This window comes from Rhinatrema bivittatum, chromosome 9 (genome assembly GCF_901001135.1).
Source record: "Rhinatrema bivittatum chromosome 9, aRhiBiv1.1, whole genome shotgun sequence".
Classification (NCBI taxonomy): domain Eukaryota; kingdom Metazoa; phylum Chordata; class Amphibia; order Gymnophiona; family Rhinatrematidae; genus Rhinatrema; species Rhinatrema bivittatum.
Genome location: NC_042623.1, coordinates 22,769,078 through 22,792,634, shown reverse-complemented (window position 1 = coordinate 22,792,634; position 23,557 = coordinate 22,769,078). Strand labels below are relative to the sequence as shown.

General features: G+C 45.3%; 1 protein-coding gene across 1 annotated transcript in view; it reads right to left on the bottom strand.

The window, feature by feature from the left end:
- The window catches only part of EXOC4 (exocyst complex component 4), a 779,245-nt gene that overhangs the window by 119,182 nt on the left and 636,506 nt on the right, over nt 1-23,557 (bottom strand). The window contains exons 13-14 of the mRNA XM_029615101.1: nt 14,094-14,249; nt 4,210-4,388 (exon numbers count right to left, since the gene is read on the bottom strand). Coding sequence (XP_029470961.1) covers nt 4,210-4,388; nt 14,094-14,249 — 335 coding nt within the window. The remainder of the gene's footprint in view (nt 1-4,209; nt 4,389-14,093; nt 14,250-23,557) is intronic.

The following is a 23,557-nucleotide window of genomic DNA, read 5'->3' as shown; positions in this document are numbered from 1 at the left end:
GGAAAACATACTGCATGGCTACACTTCTTAATTCAGATACTTCCAAGCAACTTTAATCCTTAAACGCTATTACAAAAAAAAAAAAAAAAAGGAAAAAATTAAGTTTGTCTTCCCTTAAAAGACAAGAGAAAAGAAAATGACTTGTCATACCTGACTGCTCGGATAATATAAAATCCAATTCTGAAGCAGGGGAGATAAGCAGAGAGTCGAGGAAGTGCCATCAGCTTAGCAAACACTAAATAATGAACAATGCAAAGACTGACTGACATGATAAAACACTCTATTAGCTGCACTGGTTTTAAATGAGTGATAATTGCGCCCATCCCCGGGAAAAGGTGATTGAATTTTTATCTATGGTAAGAAGCTTTTTGACAGTCTAACCAAAAAGTCTGCCACATACAGTCAGTTGTATTGCACAGAGGTTGTTTCTATCGCCACCCATTCCCACTCTCCCCCATCAAGGTTCCTGGAATCTACCTTATGCGCTTCTGATAGGACTGCGCAGGCTTTATTTAGACTCTCAAAAATTAATCAAGCACATGCAGCTGCCAGCTCTATCTGTTCTGTTGTGTGGTCAGACAGCTCCCATGCTGGGCACACGTGGAGTCGGCAGTTTGTAACACCATAATGAGAAGAGGTCAACTTGTTTTCTTACAGCTCCACAGGCCTTCTGGTTTTGAGGCCCCAAACTCTGACACATATGATGCAAGGGATAATCTTCTATATAAAATCACTGTCACACCTCACTATGTTCTACAAGAAATGTTACCTTGTTATTCCAGGTAACTCTGTCTACCTAGGCCTACCGCATTACTCTATCCAGGCCCTTCAGGTGATCCAGAACTCAGCAGCCAGAATCCTAACTGGAATCTCATGCTATGACTGTATCGGCTCTTTACGAATTACATTGGCTTCCAATTGCATGCAGTTTAAAATCCTGATGATGGTTTTCAAAGCTTTGAACAATGATGCTCCCCTTTCAGTTAGATCGTGCTTGAAGATTTATCGACCATCTAGAGCCTTACGCTCAACTGACAGATGTCTCCTGGATATTCCCATTCCTAGATTTACAAAATTTTGTCAACCCTGTTACAGAATGTTCTCAACTATGGCTCCTATATTATGAAATAAACTTCCAGAAATTTTACGGAAAGAAAATTGTGTTAAGAAATTTACAAAACAGCTTAAGGCTCATCTTTTCTCCGAAGCCTTCAAGATGATCCAGTGATCATAGCTATTAACTTGTAATATATTAACATGGTAAATCCAGCTTAATTGATTAATTGTTTATGATTATTGGCCAAATTATATAGTAATGTACTAAATGAGCTCAAGCTCTAGTGATTTCAACTTACTTTATTTTAGTTCGCAGTTGTCTTGACGACAATGGTATTTTTTGTTTTTTTACTGTTTAATTTTTCAAAATTGTTTTAACTGTTCTGCTATGTTTGTGATGATCTGTTAGCCACCATGGATTTGCATATGGCAGGTTCTAAAAGTTCAAAAGTAATTAAATAAATAAATGTCTCCATCACCAGGGCCAGAATGCTGTTACCACCACTGGGAACATAATCAGTTTATTCCTGTTATTGCTACATACCCAAAATGGGCTGTAAGACCTAGAAAGGAAAGTTGTAATTCCCTGCCTCTTTGTGGTATGATTAATTTTCTTTTTTGGTAGGTAGGAGTGACTGTGGTTGTAGCCTTGTAACTCGGCCTCTGGTTCCTGAGACCTGCTCTAGCTCTCGGAGCACCACGTAGAGATTCCTCCAGTCTTAGCTGTTTCCAGAAGGAGACTTTAGGCAATGGTAGCTTTTCTTCACTTTGTTAGCTCATTCTAAAACTGAGTTTTATTATTTATTGGCCTTTTTTTAATCACTTTACAGATAAAAACCATTGCCCACAGTGATGTTCAAAAGATAAAATTAACATAAATTTACAACAATAACATCATAAAATAATATCCATTAAAACTCAAAAGACAATAATACATAAACAGACAAATAAAATGCAGCTCATCAATCAATTTTCTGTCTTCATCCGCCTTACCTAGACAAGTCATTTCTACCTGAAAAATCAAGATGGCCAGAGGAGCAATACCACAGACACAAACCAAGTTTTTAATTTCTTCTGAAATTTCATTAAATTTACCTCTTCTCTCCCTTCCAGAGGTAAACTATTCCACAAACTTGGAATAACATTGGAAAACAATCTGCTACCCAAATGGGAATGTCTAAATAGAAAACATAAAAACTAACACTAGAGACATGAGAGCAAGGCTTACAGGTGCGACATGAACAGTCAAGTGTAGTAAAACACTGATGCAATAAAGCAATGAAAAGTAAATGTCTGTATGTATGAATTTGTGAGTGTTTGGTTGGAAGCCACTCAGCACAATATGCTTTGATCTGAGCGGGTTAGAAATATTTTAAATAAATAATTTTCAGCATTCTCTGTTATTAGAGACTGCACAATCCTGCTGCTGCTGTCACATCCCAGTGTGCTAGTTACACTGAGATCAGGGGCCCAGTCAGACCTGGATCCCACAAGGGTCTAGATCTGAGTAGGTTGATAGTTAATCCTCAGTGGTCTATGTTTCCATTCATTCAAATAGCCTTCTGCATCACACTAACTATCGAGCTTAGTGGCTGATACGGGGCTCCTAAATTGGCTCTTCTGAAAATGTACTAAAGCTGAGTGCCTCAATTAGGCTCCCAGTGTCACTAGATTCCTAAATTTAGGAGCCTAAAAACTGGGTGGTTACGGGGGTGGACTTAGGACAGGGAAACAAAGTTAGGGGCTTAGCACTGATTTTCAGAACTAGGCACCTAATTTAGGAGCCTAAATCTAGGCAAATGAATAGCAGGCCTGCATTTAGGATACTAAATTTATGTGAATTTTAAGATGAAATCTTAGGTTCACAAGTTTGGCTGAAAATAGGTGCTTTTCTCACGGACCTAACCTAGGGACTCAGCATTTTTTTGAATATCGGCCTAGCAGTTTCCTCCTGTACTTTGGAGCTTCTGGAACAGAATTGGGGCTGGGATCTGGCAATATAAGCCTTGATTCACGAGTACCCGGTGTTTCCCCCACCATTTTTATATTCTCTCCCAACTCACAGCGCTGAGACAGATCATGTCCCTTTTTCATTCCATCCTGCCATTATCATCACCTCTATCATGCACCAATATCCCCCGACGCTGGTAGAGTGCACTCCCTCTATACTGATGATTTTCAAGTGAAGAGTAATCAGGATCTATGTTCTTGTCCCTTCTGATGCAGCCTTTGGGCGAAACATGGGGTCCGTGTCGGGGGACATTGGTAGAGATTATCAATTGGCTATGTTTACACAAGAGGCGTCGCTTTTGGAATAAAGTATTGAAAACCTCCCAAACTGTATAAGGACTTTTACTTGCACCACACCTCACCTGCTATTCTAGTCTACTGTATGCCCATGGGAGTAAAAATGTATGTCTTTTGTAATGTTTTTCATTTTGTATCTACCCAGATCTTGCTCCCCATTTTCCCACGTCCCAAATGCCCAGTGGCTGGCACCCGGCAGGCCTGGATTTGGGAAGGACCTCGAGTCGCTCTCTGCAGGTTGTCGGGGGGGCCGGAAGCACTGCAGACACAGTGCTCGCCGCCGATCATCCGTGAGCGATGGGCCCATCGCCTTGTGCACTAAACTAGGGAGCGGGCGAGTTTTCAGCTTCTTCATAGAGGGTTGCAGGACAGGGTGAAAAGAAAAAAGGGCCCAAGATCCCCCAGTGAAGCAAAATATTGGACTGCTCAGAAATCTACAAGAGGCTGTTGTCTGCCAAGTTAGGTTTAAGCCTTTTCATGGCTGTGATCCTTCTGTGGAAGAGATACTAGCGCATGGATGATGATGCAGTGTTTTTTTTCCCTGGTTGAAGCAATGCTGAACGAGCCAAGTCAATACTGGGGATTTCAAGAGTATAGGGAAAAGGCATGTAATGGGAGAACAAAATCTACATGGCCTGCTCTCTAATAAAGCCGGTGAGGAGTAACACCCCAGCTGTGAACAGATAAACCAAAACATCGATAAAATAACAATGAAGAGGGTAACGACTCTTGGCTGAAAGGTATTTTTCATTCCCAAACAGTCCCCTTCTTGGTCAGCTATGTTGATCTGCTGGCTGCCTTAGGTCAGCACAGATCACAAAGGCCAGCAAAGGACAGGCTACTTACTCTGTGCGGTGGGAAGGTTGGAGAAGGCCACCTTCAGGCGCCCAGCCAGCCACTCCAGGCTTTCGTGCAGGTTTGCCAAGGCCTTTAGGTCACTGACGTCACGCAGGATTTCATTCTGGGGGATCAGTTTGTCTCCGAGGTTTCCAATCAGCACTTCTGACTCTTTGGCAAAGGCCGCCCTGCCAGGCAAATCAGAACAAAGGTAATAAGTGCGTGTGCGCGCAAAAAAAAAAAAGAGACGCCCAAACCCAACGTATGAGCGCTGCTGTGGAATTAACTAGAAACAGACTATGCAAAACAAACCAAACCAAAATCCCAACACAAATCATGCGTTCAGGCAAAGAGTGGCTTGCACTGCTTCTTACACTCATTGCTAACAGTACTTTGTAGTCTGTAAGGTAAGGAATGGTTTCCCAAGCCTGCCCCTCACAATCCAGCAGCCTTTGGGTTTTCTGGATATCCACAAAGGGCACACATAAGCTAGAACTGCATACACAGGAGATCCTGGACATGCAAATTTATCTCCTGCATATTCACTGTGGATCTGCTGAAAACTGGGCCGGCTGCCGGTAAAGAGCTGAAGGGGGGCAGGTGGGGGGAAATGGGAGATCCCTTGGCTGTTTTCTAAAACTGGACCAGTAACATTTTTAAAAAAACAACTCCAGAAAAGGCGGTAGCCTGAAGTCCGGTCGTCATGCACCACCGGCAGGTTCTGGTTCTCAGGATAAACACAATGAATGTGTTTCAGATTCGTTTGCCCATGCTTGGCCTGAATTTGCATATCCGGGTTTCCTGAAAACTAGACCTGTAGGTGGAGGTCGCTTATGGAGACAGGAGGTGGAGATGGAGAAGGCATTTCAGGTTGGGGGTGAACAATTAAGCAGACTGCACACAAACGTCAGCAGCTGTGGCACCTCCTGATCCCTGGAAGCTTCTGAGGCAGCACCCAAGTGATGACCTGGCCCCCACGCAGTCACTGAGGAGCGGCTGAAGTGTAAGAGGAAAGGCTGAAGCCGAGTTAATTAATCAAGCAGAGCTCTGATTTTCCACCCTGGCCTCCTACTCATGGCAGCGCCTTGGACAGGCTATGTTAAGGTCTGAGCAGAAACCTGTATTCGTCGTCTAAATCTCGACTGTACGATATCTTAACTGAAACCTCCATTTTGAATGTAACAGATGTGAAATTCCTCAAGCAGTTTTGGACACTTTTTCCAATGTGGTTGGCTCTCTGGGTTCCAGTTTACAGAAGATGAAAATTTTGCACTGGCACCACCCCCAACCCTCAGGACTCGCAGCCGCCACAATGTTAGTTTAATACATGGCAATCTTATAAGCGCCGGTGTTTGACATCCTTCGGAGCGTAACTCATGAGTGATCTGCTCAGCAGGTCTGTTTTCCGATCCCCTTTGATAACGGGAAGGGACGGTGCATCGTCATCAGCTTCGCCAGGCCAGCAACATTCTGACAGGCGGCCGAGTGGCCAGCTCAATACAGAGAAGCTTGCAGGAGGCTCCCCGAGGTGCTCTACTTACTGTCACTATCAAGAAAATGAGTTTCAATTGTCCTTTGAGCAAACCCTGAATCTGAATGGGTCAGCTAAGAGAATGAGCCAGGGGAGCAGTGTAATTAGAAAGGGTCAGATTTCTCCCTCTCCCCTCCATTTCTCTGGGCTGGGGGAGAGGGGAAAAGGGACAGAAGGGGACCCGCGTTCAGGCTCTGCGAAGCTCAGAGAGGAACTCGAGTATTAAACAGTCCAGGTCCTGCAGTGCGCGAAGGATCTGCTCCCAAGGACGATGTTTCCCCCCACACACACACGACATGTTCCAATACTGAATTCTCTGTTCCTTACTCCTGCCATGCAGAAATCGTAACTGGTCAGCTTTCATGCACTGCTTTCTGGAAGGCAGCAAAGAACTTGTATGATGTTTGAATAAAAAAAAAAAAAAAGATAAAAGCGGAGCTTCTTCCTGTGCTCTAAATAATATTAATAATTTATTTAATTACACGCTGTTTCCAACTGTGCGCTCAAAGCGTGGTACAACAATAGAAAAACATAACACATACAATAAATTATACATGTGCATATAAAAATCTATAAAGAAAGGGAATTTGTTTTTCCGCAGTCTTTTCTAGGGACTGGAAGTACAGCCCTCTGGTGAGGGCCCCATCTGGAGGCCACATCTACCCAAGGATATTGATAAAGTGGAGACAGTTCAAAGGCAGGCCATGCACAAAGAGAAGATCTACTCCCTGGAAGAAAGGAGGGGAAAGGCAGCTACAAAATAAACATTCACATTTCTAGCAGTGCCAGAAGGAAGGGAGGCACGGAAGGATAGAAGAAAGTATTTGTTCACTGAGAGGGTCGACTCAAGGTCAATCGGCACCCTCTGTGACAACGGACATTGGCGCCTCCCAGCCTCCACCCCCCTCATGAAAAATAATGGCTTCACTCCTGCCACTGTTAACAGCTTCTTCAGGGATCTCTCCTAACCCATCGAATTCTCCCCCCCACTAGTGATAAATAGGGTGGACCCCACCAGTGAAGTCTGGGCTCTATCCAGGACGGAACAGAACCCTAATATAAACCCTGCACCTTGAGTTCAGTAAACACAATCTGCATTCACAAATCCCCCCCCCAACAATGCGTACACAGTAGAACTAGGAGGTTCCTACGGAGATCAACACATAAAAAAATATTCCAGTTTTGCTGTCAGCCACATAAACTTCCATCACTACCAGACACTCTGTGACGTAGCCCAAAACTCTACAAGATGTCACTCAGACCCTAGATATGGTATGGCAGGTTTGCTGTAATTCCCAGGACTCAAGCAGCAGCAAGCCTAGGACACAACAGGCCTGCTGTTAGGAAAGCAGAAGCAGCAGGTCTGTGAAAGATCTATGTAGAGAAGCTGCAGGCCAGCAGAACCTCTCAGCTGGGTCACATACACAGAACACAGACAGCTACACGATGAAGGACCACCAACCAGGAAGAGAAACGCGCAGATCAGCCCTGAAATGGAAACCCCAGAGAACCAGACTCTGCTTGCAGTACGAAACATCGGAAAAATAGAAAGAGAAACTATTTCTTCCCTGTACTGTGCAAAATGCAAAGATATCAGCTGCAAGTTCCCAAAACAGACATATTCCAGTAATGAAACTAACAATAAAATGCTTTTTTCTACCTTTGTTGTCTGGACAGTTTATTTTTCTAACCACTTTGGGTCCTCATCTCTTGCTTGGGGGAGGGGGGGGGGAGATAGGGGAGCCAGTGGCAAGAGCAAGGTAGAAGCACCTGCCAATTGGACCATGGGAGAGGGGGCTTAAAGGTGGGGAAGGGAGAGGAGGAGGATGGAAGGTGAGTGAGAAGGGAAGAGAGGATGGAAGATGCAGAGTCTGGGAAGGGAGAGAGAGTATCATTGGGGAGGTTGAGAGAGCAAGAAAGGAGGAAGCTGTTGAGGAGAAGGACAAGGAAGCCAGAAGGCTGCAAATGGGAAAGGGAGCAATCTGATGAGAAGGAGATGGAGAGCTGAGAGCAGAGCCGGCGGAAGCACGAGACGAACTAGGCCTGGGGCGCTGACAATTAGGAAGTGTGAGCCATGTGGGGCCTCGTGCAGCGGCGCCAAAGAGGAGTGGAGATTCGGCAATCTCCATTCCTCTTTGCCACCGTGGTGCCGCCGCTCGCGGCCCCACATGGCTTGCACCCCCTAATGGGAGTGGCAGTGCGACCGAGTGGGGGCATCGCGACGAGGTTCCTAGGGAACCTAATCCCCTTGTACCGGCCCTGGCTGAGAGGGAGCAATACAGCAGAGTTGAAGAGGTGTAGGGTTGGGACAAAGGGAACTGGAAGTGAAAGAGGAGGAGTGAAATCAAGCTATGAGTGGAAAGAGCGGCAGGGATTGAGATGAAGAAGGATGTAGGAGAGGACCTCAAGAAGATGGGAGAAAAAAAGAAGAAGCTGAAAATGGACAGGAGACCTGTGTTAGCGTTCTGATGCTCCCCTAGGAAAATAACTACACTTCCCTTAAACGTGATAAAATAATGAGGCTGACTTTTTTCTAAGTCAGGTGCATTATTTTATTAACATAGAATTGCCTGTGCATAAGCTGCTTTGCATGTATTAGGCAATTTTATGCATGCAAATGCATGCTGTATTGTTCTGCCCAATCGCGGAATGTCCCGTGATTGGCCACAATCACCCTGAACACCACCGGCACACCACCTTGGCACCGTTCTAGGTACGCGCATGGCACGCCAAGTCTTGAGGATTCCATGGAGGGAAACAGGCCGTTGGCGCCCAGATATGACATCACGTGTCTGGGGTATTTAAATCCCAGGCGCCCTCCAAATCTTGTCTCAACAACAGGTCTTCCTGCAACCTTGCAGTGCTTGTTGTTTCTGTTTGCCTTGTCCTCTAGCTCTTTGTGCCTGCCCTGTTCGCAATCTCCTTGCTTCCTGTTGTCCTCTCTGTCTTGCCTCCAGTTTCCTGCTTTACCTTGCTATGCCTTACCTGGCCTTGTCCTCAATGTCTTGTCTATCTCAGCCTGACTCCTGGTTTTGACCTTTTCTTGGATACAGACTACTCTTCTGGATTGCCACCTGCCCTGACCCCAGCTTGGACCTAGATACTATCTGTTCACTGCCAGCCCTAACTGCTGTCCGAATCTTGACTTCATCTGCCACTCCAAACGGGACTTTCGCCTAAGCCCTGCCAGCCCCTGGAACCCAAGGGCTTAACCTGCGGGGGAATGGGACTGGTAAAGGTGAAGTCACAGCTCCAGTGCTAGTAAGAGTGTGTCCACCAGCTGTCGGCGTGGGCCTCATAGGTTCGCCTACCATGTCACAGCCCAAGGGCTCACACCTGTGACACATGCAAAACAGCTAATTTCCATATGGGGAGGAAATCTTTGTGAATATCATGTGATAGTGTTAAATATAGTGATACTGCGTGATAAACAGCATTTTACTTGTGTTACTTGCTGTTTAACTCTCGATATCGCCTTATCATGCATGGTTTAGTAAATCTAGGCCCAAGTTAGCTGGAAGCTGACTCCGCCCTGGAATGCCCTTGCACCACCTCCAACTTATCTGGCTAACTTTTTATCTAGATAAAAAGTTAGCCAGATAAATACTGGTTGTTGAATGTGGCTGGATATTCAAAATGCACCATTGGTTCAGCTAATCTCTGACTTAGCGGGACAAACAGTGCTGAATATGGACCTCATTATTTTCACTGGGAGAGCTGACAGATGCCTCCCACTGTTGACTACTGACGCAGTCCTACAACAGCAGAAATGTTCTTAGGGGTTGGCAGGGAGCACTAGTGTTTCCTCTCTTAATAACCTGAACTTGTTGTTAGCTGCTCCTCTGAGCTTCCACTTAAGATTCCAAAGTTGTCTGTTTACCTACTGTTCATTTCCATAGAAACATAGAAACATAGAAATGACGGCAGAAGAAGACCAAACGGCCCATCCAGTCTGCCCAGCAAGCTTCACATTTTTTTCTCATACTTATCTGTTTCTCTTAGCTCTTTGGTTCTATTTCCCTTCCACCCCCACCATTAATGTAGAGAGCAGTGATGGAGCTGCAACCAAGTGAAATATCAAGCTTGATTAGTTATGGGTAGTAGGGGAAGTAACCGCTGCAATAAGCAAGCTACACCCATGCTTATTTGTTTTACCCAGACTGTGTTATTCAGCCCTTATTGGTTGTTTTTCTTCTCCCCTGCCGTTGAAGCAGGGAGCTATGCTGGATATGCTTGTAGTATCAGTTTTTCTTCTCCCCTGCCGTTGAAGCAGAGAGCTATGCTGGATATGCGTGAAGTATCAGTTTTTCTTCTCCCCTGCCGTTGAAGCAGGATATGCATTGAAAGTGAAGTATCAGGCTTATTTGGTTTGGGGTAGTAACCGCCGTAACAAGCCAGCTACTCCCCGCTTTGTGAGTGCGAATCCTTTTTTCTTCTCCCCTGCTGTTGAAGCAGAGAGCTATGCTGGATATGCGTGAAGTATCAGTTTTTCTTCTCCCCTGCCGTTGAAGCAGAGAGCTATGCTGGATATGCGTGAAGTATCAGTTTTTCTTCTCCCCTGCCGTTGAAGCAGAGAGCTATGCTGGATATGCGTGAAGTATCAGTTTTTCTTCTCCCTTGCCGTTGAAGCAGAGAGCTATGCTGGATATGCGTGAATTTTACTCCTTTTCTTCTTTTGAGTTAAAGGGGCTCTCAGATAAAAAAATCTTTGTGAACTTGGAATCTTTGTTGGATTATCTGCATTTTGGTTGCTGTATGACTTCCCAGTCACACCTGCACAGCTGACTGGTTTAAAATTACTTTTTTGTGTATTTACTGTATTAGGAAACTTTCAAGAGCCAACACTGTGAGTGATCATCTTGTACCAGCTCCTGAAAGAATTTACCAGAAAGCAGAGTTGTTTAACTCTAACAGGTGCTGTCCGAGAACAGCAGGATGCCATTCCTCACACGTGGGGTGACATCATCAGATGGAGGCCAGCAGAAATATTTGAATGTAAAGTTAATAGAAACTTTAAGCATGTCCTACTGGGTATGAGCAGCATACTATATTATCACGTGTCCACACAGGAGTCCCTTCAGTCTATAATTTAGCTTAGACTTCAAGAAATCAAATCTAACTTGGCAGAAGGTGGTTCTGTGCATGCAACTTAGGATACTTGCGCAGAATCACTCTATTTTAAAAAACTTGGTATAAGATGGATAAGGGACTTGGCCCTGCAAATCATTGACTCTGCGGGCTGATGTGACTGCCATAAAAAACATGACCTTCCAGGTCAAGTACTCTAGCTCACAAGAGTCTACAGCAGGGCTTCCCAAACCTGTCCTGGGGATTCCACAGCCAGTCAGGTTTTCAGAATATCCACAATGAATATGCATGAGATACATTTGCATATAATGGAGACTCGGTATATGCAAATTTAACTCATGTATATTCATTGTGTATATATATCCTGAATATTCATTGTGTATATCCTGAAACCCCGACTGGCTGTGGGGTCCCCAGGACAGGTTTGGGAAGCTGTGGTCTACAGGCTCAAAGGTAGCATTCAACAACTAGGTCAATACCATGTTGAGGTCCCATGACACAGCAGGAAGCTTCAAGTGATGCAAGCCCTGCATGAAATGGATAACTAAAAGCTCTACAGAAACAGATTTACCTTTTCTATGGTGGTGGCAAGTCCCAGCTGCAGTAAGCTTAACCCTGAGTTGGTCTTAAGATCTGACTCTCAAAGATAATAAAGAGGTTTTTGTACGGAGCAGGAGAAAGGATCTAGGGCCTTTCCTTCATAACAAAAAGCAAACCTCTTCCACTTTAACCCATAGGATTTCCTCCTGGAATCCTTCCTGGAAGCCAGAATGCAAAATACAACCTCAGGAAGATCCAGGAGTTGCAAAAATACCTACTCAACATCTAAGCTAAAAGAGCTAGGGTCCTGATGTTGGGATGATGCAAAAGACTCCAATCTTCAGTGATTCGTTGGTGAATTCTCCATTATGTCTGTGCACTGTTGCTTTGCATTTTACGATCCAGTGCCCCCTGGATTTTCCCATCCAGCTCTTCCTCAAAAATTGCTGATGCCAACATGGACTGGGAGGCAGGAGGAGAGACCATGACTTCCTGGCATATCAGAGGTGTCTCTGTGGCCAACACCTGAACCCTTGGTGACTGTTGTGATTCCCAGAATTGCAAGAAGGATGAGTTCTCCTCCGCTGGTGAACACTTTGGGGGATTAATGGATACCGTCAGACTGTCCCTGCTCCTAGCAACATACATCAATGGAGATCGATGTGGTTGCTTCTTGGCCTTCACCTGATGCATGTTATCAGAGCTCTTTGATGCTAGAACCGAAAGGATGAAGCTTTTTGCTCTTCTTTGGGTGGGAGGAGGCAGACAACAAACTGTCTTCCTGGTCCTATCTGTACTCAAGGGGGATCAATGCACTCCCAATATTGATGCACTGCCAGCGGACTGTGTAGCTTCTGGTTCCCTCAATATTGATGACTCTGTTAATATCATGGGCCGATTTACGAATCCATACATGCTTTTCCTTGAGGTCAAGCTGGGAACGTCATCCTCCAGTTGGTCAAAATCATGCAGAGAGGACACCCCAGATATAATGGTTAGCCCCCAGGCAAATGGGGTTCTATGATAGACAGGAACCCTTCACACAGGGGAACTTGTCGAAGACTTTGACTTTCTTCTCCTTCTAGGGCATCAGGTGAAAAATTAATGCAAGGAAATCAAATGACTTGATGACAGGAAAACCCGTAACCAACGCAACACGTAACCATTCAAAAAAAGGAAACTTGAAAAAACGCTCGAGAATCTACCTAAAGAGAAGTCTGCTGGACCCCATGAAAAACAATTCTTATGTTTCTGGGAAGCTAATTTTTTCTAACTGCAGGAGAGAGAAAAAAAGATCCACATCCAAAAGATTAGACTGAAGGGGACCATGCGGATATGTGATAATATAGCATGTTGCACACGCCTAGTAGGACATGGTCAAAGTTTCTAGAAACTTTGAAGTCAAATTTCCATGCTGGACTCCTTCTGATGATGTCACCCATGTGTGAGGACTATCATTCTTCTTGTCCTCAGAGAACTCTGCATGCCACTGCACTTAAACGGTAGTGCCTATCATCAAATCTCAATGAAGTCTTGAATGGTACTGCTGCTCAGAAGTTTAAACCTTGGGCTAATCTAATTATTATTTCTGTACATGTTATAAAAAGGGAAGTCCATGGTCAAAAGCCATGATGACTGAAGGCAAGTCACCCCCTGTCTAAGCTTTGAAGAAACTCTCTCGTTAGTGCTGAATGATACCTCTATTTTGTGCCAGCATTGCCAGAGCAGTAATACTGGAAAACTCTCTCTACAGTAGGACATGTGGGCCTTGTCTTTTCCCCGCTGACACAAAATGGATGCTCCCAGCTGCAGCAAAGAAGCTTCTTCATGTTACCCTGGCTCCCAACCCTTGTGTGTCTAAAATGTTCATCCAGGGACCTTCACTTCGCTGATTAAAAACAGCACTGAATTATGAGCATGATGTTCCCTTTTTAATTATGATTACTTATATAGCATTACATATCCTACTGTTGAAGAGCACTTTACTGACCTAATCTACTTTCGTTATTACCCATCCTCATTACATCTATCCTGGAGAAAAGAACAGTGAAGGCAATTTTACTTTAAAAGACAGGGTTGCATAAGAGTGATATGCTAATGGCTCTCAAAGTTGGTCTCCCCCGACCAAATAGAAACCTCACCAGCCTCCTTGCTTTCCCTCTCCACCCTCCTAGTACTCCAAATCGTAACCAGTGTAGAAGTGCACCAAGCCCTGCAGCATCGGTTCTCAGAAAGCCGCTTCAGCAGTGGTCCAAGTCTTAAAAGGTCGCTAGCCAAACGATATTTTACTTTCACCTTAGAATTCTCCCTCTAGTTGCTTTCTATCCTGAACTATTTTCAAACAATTTGTGGCGTAATAACGGTCATATCCAGAACCCAGAGAAACCGCCAGTCGAGATCCACTGCCCTACAAAAATAAAGCATTCCTAGCTATTCGTATTGCCCCATTGGGATGTTTCGCACTCCACTGCCTTTCCGGACTCCATTCCCACCTCAGATCAGAGCCTTTGGCCAAAAGTTTTTTGTTTTGTTTTTTAAACTTGCATGGCGATTCTTAAAGCTTCTGGTCTGGTGTTGGAATAAAATGGATAGTCTCCTGGCAGGCAGCCTCTTAATTTGTGTCATGGCACAGAAAGTAACACTGTAGATGACAGAGCTATCCTACTGGCCTCAGGATCACTTTGGATAAAGCACAACACCTTATCTTACGCAAAGCCAATTATCTCCTCCTTACCTTACAAAGTCCTCCTCTTCCTCTCTCTTCTGTCTCAGCTGTTTGGGCTGAGTCATGTTCATCCAGTTTGGAAGGGACTTCAGGAGTCTGCTGATGTCATCATCTTTTGACCAGGACGCACTGATCACCAGTTTTTCCTCCGACTGAACAATACCCCTGCGCAGACAATGACAATTTTAAGGTTAGCAGAACGATTCCCTGGTGCAGGGTGAAAAGTAGGTCACTGAAATAGGCTGGCACTGCTGCCCACTAATGCTTCAAGTCCTTTTTCACTGAATATGTGGCCAGACAGCCATCGCTCCGCAGAGCCTGGCAGTGTACACGTGTTTACGTGCTTCAAAAGCACCAAATGGAAACTGGGGAGGAGCAGAAGAGAACAGGAGTCTGTGCATAGCCCCCTCCCCTGGAAATGTCTTTATGTCCTGTCAATTCCAGGTCATTCATTTTAAATACACCTTTGCCTTTATGTAGCCGTGTAATGGCTTTCCAGTAATACTGTCAGCTTAGTGGTTAAAATACTAACATTTGTTATTTATTTAGTGTCATCAGCATACACAGTGCTGTATAAGATAATGCACGCCGCTACAGTGCCCTTTCCAGGGAAAGCGCAGGGAGGTTAAGTGACTTGCTCAAGGTTACAGGAAAGAAATGGTTCACAGCTCCGTGCTCTAAGCAGCACAGTAGATGTCACTGATGGCTCATACACTCAGTTTCTGTAGAGCACACAAGAAATGCTAAGCTTGGTAAGTGTTCATTCCCCAACTGGCTGACATCATTACACTAGGATTAGCCTGTTGTCTACTTATATCAGCCCAGAACTAAAAGTTCATGTATGTGCTGACCTTAACAGTCCCCCCCCGTCTGGGTGGAAATCGAGGTATGAAAAATCTTGCACTGACAACAGCTATAGCAAGGTCGGGCATCGGACTTCACATTGGCAAAGCCAAATAAAGAAGGTACAGGACTGTCAGTCAGGAGAGAAAGAGAACAGCCCCCCCGCCCCCCCGAGAAGGGATAATGTAGGGGAAAGAAACTACAATTCCCATGGTGTCTAGCACCCGGGGAGAAAAATCTCTGAGGGAAGAACGGGTGGAGGTTCCAGCCCCACAAGCACAGGTGAGGCAAATAAAAGAAAGGCAGGAAGAGTGGTTTTCTCCCTTAGAACTGCCAAAAGGGAGGAGGTGCAGGGGAGACCATGATCAGCTTCAAACCAAGGATGCCCTAAGCTTGGCCCGTGACAGACATATGGAGGATTTGATTGCTGGAGGGACTCTTACCAGAGTATCTGGGAAGAAGAAAAGCCAGGGTACAAAATCCCAGTGCCAAGAAGTGCAGTGTCACTCATCTGGGGTGCGGCAATCCAAAAGAGCCGTATGTGATGGGGAGTAAAATACTGATGTGCACGGACCAAGAGAGTAACCTTGGGATAACAGTGTCTGGCGATCTGAAGGCAGCAAAGCAATATGAAAAGGCGATAGCTAAAGTCAGAAGAGCGCTGGGCTGCACAGAGAGAGAAATAACCCATAAGAAAAAGGAGGTGGTGAGGCCTTGGCGAGGTCTCACCTGGAGTTCTGTGTTCAGTTCTGAAAACCGTACCTCAAAAAGGACAGAGACAGGATGGAGGCGGTCCAGAGAAGGGCGACTGAACGGTGTGAAGTCAGTATTGGAAGAATTATGAGGAGAGGATGAAGGATCTGAATATGTACACCCTGCAAGAGAGGAGGTGCAGGGGAGATAGGATACAGACCCTTCAGATTACCTGAAAGGTTTTAATGATGCACGAATTTGAAACCTTATCCATTGGAGAGAAATCAGTAGAACTAGGGATCATGGAATGAAACTCCAGGAGGGACAACTCAGAACCATCAGGAAATATTTCTTCTCTTTATTCTGTATTTGGTGAGGGTCTCTCTGTGTTCTGCATATGTGACCGAAGTGAGGTATTTTGCTGGCACGTAATTTCTGTGTAGGGATCTATAGCAGCCTGGTTTCCTAATAAGAGCTTATTGGTGTTCTATATGGTGTGGTGTAATGTGTGCAGTGTTGCCTTTCATAGATAAGGTTGTTAGGGTTGTTTTGGAATGGGAAGTTTACTATATTGTAATGGTAATTCTGTTTGTTCATGGCTTTCTGAGGGCCAACTCACATCCAATACACATTACAAAAGGTCTAATTTCATAGGAGCTCCATGTGTCTTTTTTGCAGAGTTTTCTGGCTGGCACCACCACAAGAGTGTATGTAAATATAATATGCATATTATAAGGGTTATTTTTGCCTCAGCAAAAATGCATAATTTAATTGGGGGTGGGGTGGGGGTGTAAAGCTGTAAGGTTTGCTTAGGGTACTAAGGCAAGCTTTCCCGAACTCCAACTAATGCGCCTCGCCAGCAAGATATCCTACACAGCAGCTGTACCTCATCTCCTTGTATATAATTCATTTCTTCTATCTTTCTTTATTTCCTCTACCCCAGTTCACTAGTCCTTGTTAATTGTAACTGCATCTCTTCTTCACGTTCATCTATGGTTTTGTTGTATTCATTGTACCCCTGTTTTTTTATGTAAACCGACATGATGTGAGCGCTTCATGAATGCCGGTATAAAAAAACCTTAAATAAATAAATAAAATAAATAAATACCTAATATCCTTCCCTATCCATGGGTTCTGGGGAGGGGGGGCGTCTCAGTTTTAAAAAATATAGATTGGAGAGACTCGTACCTGCAGTCCCCTGATTCAGCCCGGAACACAGCTGAGAGGCCCACGTGAACGTGAGGGGAGGAGCCGGAGCGCATTGAAAATCGGCGCGGCAGAGCTGATACAGGCGAGAGACTCGTACCTGCAGTCCCCTGATTCAGCCCGGAACACAGCTGAGAGGCCCACGTGAACGTGAGGGGAGGAGCCGGAGCGCATTGAAAATCGGCGCAGCAGAGCTGATACAGGCGAGAGACTCATACCTGCAGTCCCCTGATTCAGCCCGGAACACAGCTGAGAGGCCCACGTGAACGTGAGGGGAGGAGCCGGAGCGCATTGAAAATCGGCGCGGCAGAGCTGATACAGGCGAGAGACTCGTACCTGCAGTCCCCTGATTCAGCCCGGAACACAGCTGAGAGGCCCACGTGAACGTGAGGGGAGGAGCCGGAGCGCATTGAAAATCGGCGCGGCAGAGCTGATACAGGCGAGAGACTCGTACCTGCAGTCCCCTGATTCAGCCCGGAACACAGCTGAGAGGCCCACGTGAACGTGAGGGGAGGAGCCGGAGCGCATTGAAAATCGGCGCGGCAGAGCTGATACAGGCGAGAGACTCGTACCTGCAGTCCCCTGATTCAGCCCGGAACACAGCTGAGAGGCCCACGTGAACGAGAGGGGAGGAGCCGGAGCGCATTGAAAATCGGCGCGGCAGAGCTGATACAGGCGAGAGACTCGTACCTGCAGTCCCCTGATTCAGCCCGGAACACAGCTGAGAGGCCCACGTGAACGTGAGGGGAGGAGCCGGAGCGCATTGAAAATCGGCGCGGCAGAGCTGATACAGGCGAGAGACTCGTACCTGCAGTCCCCTGATTCAGCCCGGAACACAGCTGAGAGGCCCACGTGAACGTGAGGGGAGGAGCCGGAGCGCATTGAAAATCGGCGCGGCAGAGCTGATACAGGCGAGAGACTCGTACCTGCAGTCCCCTGATTCAGCCCGGAACACAGCTGAGAGGCCCACGTGAACGTGAGGGGAGGAGCCGGAGCGCATTGAAAATCGGAGCGGCAGCGGCGCCCCACCGCCGCCGGCGCGTCACCAAAGCCGTGCGCACCCAAGGGGTGCGCACGGCTTTGTCCGGCTTAGTCCGGAGCAGGCCGAGCAGGGGAAGAAGGCCCGATCTTGATGGCTGAGCCTTTTGGACGCAAACAACACCGGTAAATCCTTATTTTCAATTATTTTGTTTCCTGATTAACAATGCCTGCTAAACGTAAAGGGAAGCTAAGGGTATTTCCCACTGAGCCCTTACCCCCCCTGTTGCAATTGGAAATAGACAGATTTATGCAACAATTAGATTTAAAGGGCACCAGTGACTCCGTTGGTAGCCTTCTGGTAGAAGAACGGGAGACTGCCCAGGAGGAGGTTTCCCTAAGCCCTGTTATGCGTCTTCCACCAACCCAACCCCTTCCCAGTGAAGTAGCAGCAGCGGTATCCACCGAAGTGGTTGGTCAACCGTTAGCTTCAGAGGGAGCTACTGGTGTAGTGGACTTGGTAGCTGAGAGTTTGGATAAAGCAGCAGGAGTGTCTGCTGAGTGTCAACAGGATCCCTCTCACTTGGATCATCTAGTGGAAGTTAGGCCAAAAACATCTAAACCTGAAATGGTTACTCTGGCCTCAATATGGGACTTGGTCAGTGGACTAAACGAGACTGTCAACAGATTGGAGAGTAAGATAGATACTGTATCCTCAAGGTTAACACAGCAGTATGTAGAAGTACAACAACAAGTAAATGAGATTGATGTTAGAATGGATTCATTGGAAGGGAATATCAGATCTATACAGGCTGTTAATGTAGCATTGATTAAAGATCAGGCTTTGTCCTCTAGGAGACTAGAATCTATTGAAAATAGTACTAGACAATTAAATTTAAGAGTAACGAACTTCCCTAGAATAGCAGGAGAAATCCCATATGTTTCCTTCAAGAGATATTTAACTGAAGTTTTGGGTTTTACTGAAAGTAATATGATATCGATAAATTCATGTTTCTTTATAAAAAAGAGAACTTCTGGATTAGTAGTTTCTGTTCCGGCTAACTTAACTAGTTTCTTGGAAAATTCAGAGGTTCAAATTTTGGAGAGAGAAACTTTAATTGTTTCTTTAGTAACTACAACAGATATAAGTTCACTAATGAGGACTTACTTTCAGAAATTTCCAACAACATATTTGGGACAAAATGTAAAGATATTCCCTGATCTTTCAGTAATTACACGTCAAAAAAGGAAAAAATTTCTTGAATTAAGACAAAAAGTGTTGTCATTAGGGTTTTCTTTTACCCTTAAATACCCATGTAGCTGTGTTCTTAAAAGAGGAACAGAATCTTTTGTTTTTACACAGGTGGAACATCTAATTCAATTTGTTGAATCTCGTGTCCCAGTTACCTCGTCACCTGTTGAATCTTGAAATACAGGGAGTGAAAGTATATTAATTGTTAGGTGGTTGGTTAAACAAATCTATGGTTTTTCCTTTTTCTTTTCTAGATTTCTTCTAAAATCCAAAAGTGCTTTGATTAATCTGTTTATCTTAAAAAAATTGTTTCAACAAATTATTTTCTATTTTCCAACTAAAGGTGTATAAGTTTATATCATAAGAATGAATTTGTTTGTTTAATAGTTGGAATTTATCACATTGCTAAACATTGAATAATGTATCTTGAATATTTCATATTATGTAAATATGAAAATTATAAATAAAAAAAATATATATATAGATTGCAGAACGGAACTGGGCTTTATTTGATGGGCCTGGGACAGGCACTGAATGAATCGGGGGAGGGGGGAAGCACAGTAATTTTTCGCACAGGGCAGTAAAATTGCTAGCACCGGCCCTGGCTGTGTGAAGGGATTCCGGTATATATAAGATAAGCTGGTCCTGCAGCGTGGGAGGTGCAGCAGCATTGCTCCGGTTTGGGGGCAGAGAGAATCAGTGAGACTTCTGTGTAACCAGACTTATCTGCAAGGAAGCACCGTAGTAAGGGGTTAGAGGGTGAGCCAGGACTATGTTAATGGGTCGCTGACCTCATATCCGCAGAACTGGAGCAGCCGCAGGAGTGCAGGGCAAGGCTTCACTGCGAAACCAAACAAGCCGAAGCCAGGGACTGTGGGTGGACACTGGGGCATGGTTGCCAGACATATTGATCTCGGAAGGCCGGGCTGAATTTTGCTCCTTTTCCCTCCTAACCCGAGTCTTATAGAATTTGATCCAGGGACCTTTTTAAAGGCAAACTGGAGGAGCAAGCTTGGCCTGTGTTTCTGGAGGAGTCAATCCGACTGGAGGACGAGGAGTCCCACTCATGCCGGTGCAACGGGTGGGGGAGAGACAGACAATGACACGTGACAAGGAAGAGCCCCTCTGCAGACGCAGCTCGCTCAGCTCAATGCAGGAATCATCTGCCTGGCTCTGCAGCTGGCTGCGGCTTCTTGCATTGGGCAGCTGTGCAGAGGGTGATCGCTGGCTGCTATGAAGGTGGCCAAGCCCCCAGCAGCGGGCATTGCAGGAGCTAAGACGAGCTGCACAATCTCAGGAACAGGATTCTGTTTTAGTCGGAGAGCAGAACAGCTGTTCGCGTCTCCCAAGGTACTTTTTAAACAATTATTTTATATTTAGCCATAGTGGGAACGGGGAAGCCAGGAAGAAAGGAATTCGCCTCATGCTGTTCACCAAGGGAGCTCCTTCCTCATCAAGGCAGAGAGCAGTCTGCAGGTTTTTACCCACATCCATCTACCTTACGGAGCTTGTCCGAGAACCTTTAATCGGAAGGCATTCTCGCAGCCTCATCATCCCGTCTGTTATACCCTTATCACTTCTGTTCCCACTTCCCCCTCCCCAAGAAAATACTTTCATGGCTACCTCTTCTGACCCAAGTCTCTAACCCTAACAAGAGGTTTTTGGGATGGAAGGGTGTGGCTTGCAAAGTTAGCCCGATAAATTTATGCGGCTAACTTTGGAGGGATATTCAATGGTGCAGCTGCGCTCCTGAATACAGCTGGCTATCTTATAGAAACATAGAAACATAGAAATGACGGCAGAAGAAGACCGAATGGCCCATCCAGTCTGCCCAGCAAGCCTCACACATTTTTTCTCTCATTCTTATCTGTTACTCTTAGCTCCTTGTTCTATTCCCCTTCCACCCCCACCATTAATGTAGAGAGCAGTGATGGAGCTGCATGCAAGTGAAATATCTAGCTTGATTAGTTAGGGGTAGGGTTAGGAAAGGTGGATTCAGTTTATTCGGCTATCTTTAGCACTACTCTACAGCATGACCAGAGTCAGCCGAATAGCTTCGTTGGTTAATTTACCGCTGCCCCAGAACGTCCCAACATAATCTGGCTAAAAAATTTTTAAACTTTTTATTTATGCAGTTTTAAATTAACAAAGCAATACAGAGGTTTGTTTTAACAACATGAGGATAACAACAAAAGGAAAAAAGAACAAACAAAGAAAACAAAATTATCTTATCCAGTTATATATGCAGTTATATCCAATAATATTTACAAGAAACATATTCATTATTATCATTATTCCCAAATAAAAGAAAAACCAAGAACTTATATAAGGGGGAGTAAATATACCCAAGAGTGATAAGTAAACAGCTGAAAGAAAGATCAATAGCAAGTAAGGACCCCCACATATTAATACCGGTCCCCATACAACACTAAGAATCAGTCAGAACTGGAGAAGAAGAAATAACTCGTCCAGCACTGAGAAAGGATTGTAGCTGCTCAGGTCGAAAAAGGCAAAAGTATCTGAAAGTAAACTTTACAAAACATTGGCAAGGGTAATGTAATACAAAAGCAGCCCCCAAATCAAGAGTATCTTTCCTGAGAGCTAAAAAACCTTTTCTCAGATCCTAGAAATATCTGGAAAAAGCCTCAGATTTTGGCCATAAAAGGGAGAATTTAAATTCCGAAAGCACAGAGACATCACTTTCGACATATCCTGAATCGGCAACAAAGGATACTAGTAAGGTGGTCCTACCTATAATTTCTGGACCAGATAACTCTACAAATTCTGTAAGAGTCAATGGAGGAAACTGATTCCCAACCGAAACCCCGCAGATGCTTGAGAAGATGGCGGAAGAAAAGTTATCTTGTTAATAGAAGGAAATTCTTCAGGTGTAATACCCAAAGCTTACAAGGAAATATATTTTTTAAGGTAACCATAGGAAGTTCACCCAAAATCTTGGGAAAGTTCAGAATCCTGAGATTAAGCCGGCGGGAAGAATTCTCCATTATCCCGAACAGACATAGACTGGACCCCCTGGATTTTGACAATATCTTGTTCAACTGCTGCGAGTTGCCTTGAATGGATCTAATTTGGTAACAACAGAATCCACTTTTAATACAGCGAGAGACAAAATCTTGGCGAAATTCTCCATCAGGTCCCATAGCGATTCCAGTGTTATAACCGCCAGCTTTGAGGGCATCCAAAAGGATTCCTGCAACGTTGGGGCCGCTACTGAAGAAACAACTTCAAGAGGAAAATTATCCCGACCTCTTACCGGCCCAATGCCTTCGGAGGGAAAAGAAAGAAGCTGCCAGCCCATCGGAAACCTTCAGAGCTGAAACAGAAGATGCTGTAATCTCCTCAGCTCCCACCCCTGCTTGGACGCCGGCGCCAAAATGCCTGCCATTGCGCACATGGGGGGTAAATTACTGCAAAGTCCGCGCGGTGACACAAACGGGCCTTCCCCAGATCCCTCCCAGCCAACTCCAATTAAGGAGCGGACTGGGAGGGAACTTCCCTAACCCCCTGCCTAACCTTCCCTCCCCCTAAACCTAACCTACCTTGCCTCTTTTTTTTATTACTTACTGCTCCTCGGGAGCAGAAGTAATTTACGCGCGCTGGCCGGCTGCTGGCGCGCGCCTCCCTGGGACAGCAGCTAATGGTTGCTGTCCCACCCTGCCCCTCCCCTTTTCTCAGGGCCTGGCACTTGTGCGCACGTGGCCGGGCCCTTTGGAAAATGCGCATGGTGCGTGCAGGGCCCAGCTACGTGTGTAAGTGGCGATTTTTACGTGCGTGACCGTTTTAAAATTTGGCTGCAATGTTTTATCATAACCAGCTTCAGCTAGGGCACCGCAAACATCACAGGAGGGATGAGACTGAAGGCTGAGGGGCAGTGCTGTCCTCTGTCATGCACGAAACCTGAATTTGACTGCTGTGGAGGCAGTGTCACAACATCTCGTGGAAGAGACTCGTGGATACAACATGATAGCAGCATACAAAGGCCATTTAGTGGACAAGTTATCTGCTAAAGTCAGCCAGATAACTGGTCACATATATTCAGCAGCTTAAACATCCTGCTGAATATACAAGCTTAAAGTTATCTGGCTACCAAAAACCCTAACCGGCCTTGTCTGGCTGTATAACTAAGTTCATATATTCAGCGGCACGTCCGGCTCAGTAGCACTGTCCTTACAGAATAACATCCAAATAAATAAACAGGCCAGCAGGCCATCCCTTCCCTCCTCCCCAAAATATCTTATAAAAGCCCTCTCGGGCTGCGCCTTCCTCACCACCCAAATTATTTTTTATTTTTATTTATTTATTTATTTATTTGAAGTCTCTTCTATACCGATGTCCGTTCGCACATCGCATCGGTTCACAATAAACAAGAACTTTTAGGCGATGCCCTTACATAAAACCGAGAATATGCAGGTAACTATAGGGGGGAGCCCTTACATATAACCAGCGAAGAATAAAAACCAGGGGAAGAGTCAAGGGTGGG